The sequence below is a fragment of the Chrysochloris asiatica genome, unplaced genomic scaffold (genome assembly GCF_000296735.1).
Source record: "Chrysochloris asiatica unplaced genomic scaffold, ChrAsi1.0 scaffold00022, whole genome shotgun sequence".
Classification (NCBI taxonomy): Eukaryota; Metazoa; Chordata; class Mammalia; order Afrosoricida; family Chrysochloridae; genus Chrysochloris; species Chrysochloris asiatica.
The window spans coordinates 21,963,270-21,968,641 of NW_006408540.1; the positions used below are offsets into that span (position 1 = coordinate 21,963,270).

A 5,372-nucleotide genomic window follows, 5' to 3' on the forward strand; every position below is an offset into this window, starting at 1 on the left:
ATTTTCTTTAAGGGCAAGGATTTTATGCTATTCATTTAAAAATCCCCAATAGCTAGCAATTTACAGTGCCTGAGCAGTGCAAAGGGCCAATGCTCTTGGCTGCTAACTAGGATGTTGACAGTTCAAATCCATCCAGAGGCACCTTGGAAGTCAACTTTACAGCAACTGATTTACCCAGCAAATTGCTTCATATATAGTAGATCCTCAATACATGATTGTGGAGCCACACTGAATAGTTTTAGATAATATAGATTGATTGATCTGAAGGCATCAATTTACCTGATGGGTGTCAATGCGGAAGATAACTGTTTTGTTTTTTTGTTTTTTAACAGAGATGCTGAGTTTGTTCCTCAGTCTTGGCAGAGTTACGTCAACATACTGCTTACTGCTCAGAGGAGCGCATGCAGGATGCAGTCTTGACAGAGCAAATGACCAGCTACCTCTCTGCTGTTGTTTTAGAGAAGCAATTTCTAGAAACGCATTTGGTAATGTGAAGCTATCCTTTTGATAATTTACCTAGTAGAACAACATTAAACAAGACCACAATGGAAATGCAGAGTCAAGCGCAAGAAGTAGAAGAGAAAGCAGCATTCGTTATTAAATAACATTGAAAATCTTTTTCACGTCTGAGAAGAATGAACCTGAAATGCTGCAAATGCTAGCAACTTTATGACTACTTCAAAATGGCATCTATGAAAAATCTGGAATGAAAAATTGTCAAGTATTTAATAATTATTTTAGCAGTACAGATTTCATAACACCGCTCCTTAGTGTTTTCTTTGTCTTTCGAAATACAGATAATGGTAAGTTTTCACGAAAATGTTCCTTTACTTAGGAGGCCATTGTTACTGACAAATGTCACTATTGACAGCTATTTATATTTATACAAGAGATAATCATTAAACCCAATGTCACATCAAGTAGCAACACAGTAGCAAGTCTTCCATTCAAAAACAGAAATTAATTTAGATTTCCTTATGGCCTCATTATAATAATACATTAAAAGCTAATTATTTTAAAGACATAGCATTTACAAGGTTAAAAATAAGTATCATAAAGCTCACAGCTGAAATGCTGTTAGGACTTTTTAGAAGTGCACATTTTGTGGTATTTAAACCCTGCTTTTCATTGACAGATGAAAATGAGGCATAGATTGATATTATTGTAGGTTCCACTAGACTGGCCTAATTTTGCTCCTGTCTTCCTTTCTCTCTACACGCCCCCCCCCTTTTTTTTTTTAATCTTTCAGATAGGTGAAAACTTGCTCAGTGCGCCCCAGTTACTATGGTAACCGGTCTCTCACAGGCAGCTAACCTTTTCATTCACCGTGTTGACATTATCTGTAGAAGCATCTTCTGAATGTTGTTTTCCTAGAGCAACCATGGAGCAGTCATTATTCGTTGCCTTGGCATCTTCCTTTGAATTCTTCCCTTGGCCCGTTTCGAGTTGACTAGACTTGTAGGCCAAGGCTGGTATAGTGTTCACTAAAATTAACTGTAACGGCTTTTTGTTTTCCTTATACTGACATTGAATATACCGTGAAAAAGCTGACCTATAGGTCTTATTGAACAGCGTGTACACGAGTGGGTTGACGGCTGAGGACAGGTAGCCAATCCACACGAACACATTGAGCAGGGCTCCGATGACGTCCTCGCTGCAGGATTCTTTGCAGATCACGGCCATGATGTTGGTGATGAAGAAGGGGCACCACATCACCACGAACAGGAAGAAAACAATGCCCAGCACCTTACATGCTTTCTGCTCATTGCTGATGGACTGCATAGTTCTCCTGCCATACGACCCCGGTTCCCTGTGGATGGAGCGCTGGAAGAGCTTTTCTGAAGACAGTGAGCTCTGAGGGAGGAAACTGAAAGAAGCTAGTTTGCCCCTGGTACCAAGATCACTCACACACAAAGTAGCTTCTTTCTGGAGTGATTTGATAGTCAAAAAATATGTGATCACCATGATGGTTAGAGGAATGAAAAACGACACAAAGGAGCCAATCAGGACGAAGTTATCATCAGCCAGCAAACAGCTCCCTTCCTTAAAGACTTTGGAATCATCCTGGAGCCCAAAGACGGGTATTGGCATGGATATACCTAGAAATGGGCAGAAAAGGAAACATGAGCATTAAGGAATTGAGTGTGTGAAGTCAAGAGCATCACTACACAATGGTAGTTGTTCAAAGGATTTTAGATCAGTAGAGTATAAAAGCTAAACATGTACTTTTCAATGAAAAAATTAAATTCTTTTGGACTGACTCATCTGGTTTATAACTATATGTTATATAAGTCCTTATACTTATCTGTGGCATTGCCTGATACATTTAGTCCATTACTTATAAATAAATACAATAGACCTAGGTATAATTTTGCTTGCTGTAGTTTTCTGATTATAACACTATATTTATTCAATAAAATATGCAAAAAGCCAAGAAACAAAAATATCTTTCAGACACACACACACACACACACACACACACACACACACACACACCAGGAGCACACATTTCTAAACAGAATGAGATTCTCTTTTATATACAACTATACCTGGTGTACCGCTGTGGGTTAATGCGCCACACTGCATTGCCATTTGAACTTGCAAGGTCGGTGGTTCAAGCTCACCATTCACTCCTTGGAAACCCTATTCAGGATTGCTATGGGTCGGAATCGACTCGACAGCACTTAACAATAACAACAACATTCTTCTGTATAGAGTCCTGGTGAGGCGCTGTGGGTTAATATGCTGGACTGCAAAGTCAGTTTGAACTGCAAGGTCAGAGATTCAAGCTCACCCGCTGCTCCTCGGAAACCCTATTAAGGGTTGCTATGGGTTGGAACACCACCATATTTCTGTATGAAGTCTTGGTGCGGCACTGTAGGATAAATACTAGACTTCTAACTGCAAGGTTGGTAGTTCAAACCTATCAGCTGCTCCTCATAAACTCTATACAGGGTAGCTATGAGTCAGAATCAACTAGACAGCACTTAGCAACCACAACAACATACTTCTGTATGGGGAGCACACTGGCTCCATAGGATAAACACTGGACTATAAACTTCAAGATCTGCAGTTTGAACCCACCAGCTGCTCCCTGGAAGAATGATGAAACTTTATCCTCCCGCAAAGGTTAAAAAAAAAAAAAAAATGAGCCTCAGAAATCCTATAGTGGGTTGCTGTGAGTCAGAACTGACTCCACGGCATTTAACAACAACATACTTCTGTACGAGGGCTGGTATGGCACTGTAGGATAAGCACTGGACTGGTGACTGCAAAGTTGGCAGTTCAAATCCACCAGCTGCTCTTGGAAACCCTATACAGGCTTGCTATGAGTCAGAATCAACTCGACAGCACACAATGCCAACAACACACTTCTATAATTCTTTTATTCACATAACTTTATATCATGAGAATGACTTACTAAATATAACTTCATAACATACAACATACTATGCTTTTCTTCTAGAAAATTTGAAAATATGGAAAAGCAACAGCAAATGAAGAAAAATAATATGCATTTTCACCAGTCAGGAGTGACCATGACTTACATTTACTTATTTTCTTCTAATTCCTTGTGCTTGTAAGTATATAAGTATGTGCAACATTTTATGTGAAGGTTTAGATCTTGTAATGTAACAAGAAATCATAAAAAATAACACACTATTATTTTTTTAAAAGGATTTTCTAATGGGAATTTAAACTCCATCTGATTTTGATCATTTAAAAAATGTATTATTTTGGGAAAAATTTAAAGGTATACAAGAGAGTGCAATTAATTCTCATGAGCTCAGCCATCAGCTTCAACTCCAGGCCAATCTTGTTTCAGGCAGACCTCCTACCATGTTGTCTCACCTCCCATGCTATTTGCAAACAGATCTGACATATCATTTCATCTGTAAAAATGTTTTTATATCTCTCTAAAAATTATGCATTGATAAAAAACAGAGTAAGAGAAGCACAATTCCATTCTCTCACCTAACTATACATTTTTATGACCTAAAGGTTTTGAAATATAAATTAATCCCATTTCTAATGGTTCCAGAAAGGTCAATATACATACTGATCTTTCTAGGATCATTAAAAAATTGTATTGTGTTGTTATTAAGTGCTGTCAAGTCAGTTCTGACCCAGAGTGACCATGTATAGGCTTTCTGAGGAGTGGCTGGTGAGTTTGAACCGCCAATCTTGCAGTTCAAACCAACCTTTTGGTTGAGTGCTTATGCTGCAGCACCACACCAGGACTCCAGAAATTTGTGTGTGTATGTATGTATGTATATATGTATGCATGAATGTATGTATATATGTATGTATATATGTATGTATGTATATGTATGCATGTATATATGTATGTATATGTATGTATGTATATTATATGTATGTATGTATGTATGTATCCATATCTGTCTATCTATCTATCTATCTATCTATCTATCTACACACATATTACAGATGAATTTGAGCCCACATATTGCAGAAGTTTGAGCCCACCAATCTCCCCATGGAGAGAAAGATGAGGCTTTCTACTCCAGTAAAGGTTTGGTGCCTTGAAAACCCTATATACAATTTCTGCGGAGTGGCTGGTGATTTGAACCACCAACCTTTCAGTCCAGTACATTATCCCACAGTGCCACATATATTTAGGTCAATGTTGTTGTGTGCCGTCGAGTGGCTTCCGACTCATAGTGATCCTGCACAGGGTTTCCAAGGCTGTTAATCTTTACGGGAACAGAACGCCTCTTCTTTCTCTCACGGAGCAGCTGGTAGTTTCGAACTGCTGACCTTATGGTTTACAGCTCGATTTGTAATCACACGCTACCAGAGCTCTCTCATATTAGGTCAATATGTATACATATATAGAGCCCTGTTGTGGCACTGTAGGATAATCACTAGAATGCTAACTGCAAGGTCAGTGGTTCAAACCCACTAACTGCTCTCAGAAACCCTATACAGTCGGTACTGACTGGACAGCACTTAATAACAACATATATATGTCTCTCTCTCTATATATATATGTATTATATCTATATATCTGTATCTATATATCACACACACACATGTATAACACGCCAACCTTGTGGTGCCAATCAACCTTGCAGTCAAGTGCATTAGCGCACATCACCATACCAGTATGTCAGTTGGAACAGACTCAACAGCATTTAAAAACAATAACAACAAATATATATATATATACTGTTGTTATTAAGTGCTATGGAATCTGTGTCAGCTGATAGCGACCCTGTATAGGGTTTCCAAGAGCAATTTGAGAATTTGAACCATTGACCTTGCAGTTAGCAGTCCAGTGCTTATGGAGGCCTGGTGGGCTCTGGGTATTAATGTTCTGGACTGCAAGATCAGTTTGAACCACAAGGTCG

The 5,372-nt window shown here is 38.7% G+C and overlaps 1 protein-coding gene across 1 annotated transcript in view; it reads right to left on the reverse strand.

The window, feature by feature from the left end:
• Positions 1-1,243: 1,243 nt before the first annotated feature.
• HTR2A (5-hydroxytryptamine (serotonin) receptor 2A, G protein-coupled) overlaps positions 1,244-5,372 on the reverse strand; it is a 120,544-nt gene continuing 116,415 nt past the window's right edge. Inside the window, exon 3 of the mRNA XM_006837636.1 lies at positions 1,244-2,099. Coding sequence (XP_006837699.1) covers positions 1,300-2,099 — 800 coding nt within the window. The 3' untranslated portion in view covers positions 1,244-1,299. The remainder of the gene's footprint in view (positions 2,100-5,372) is intronic.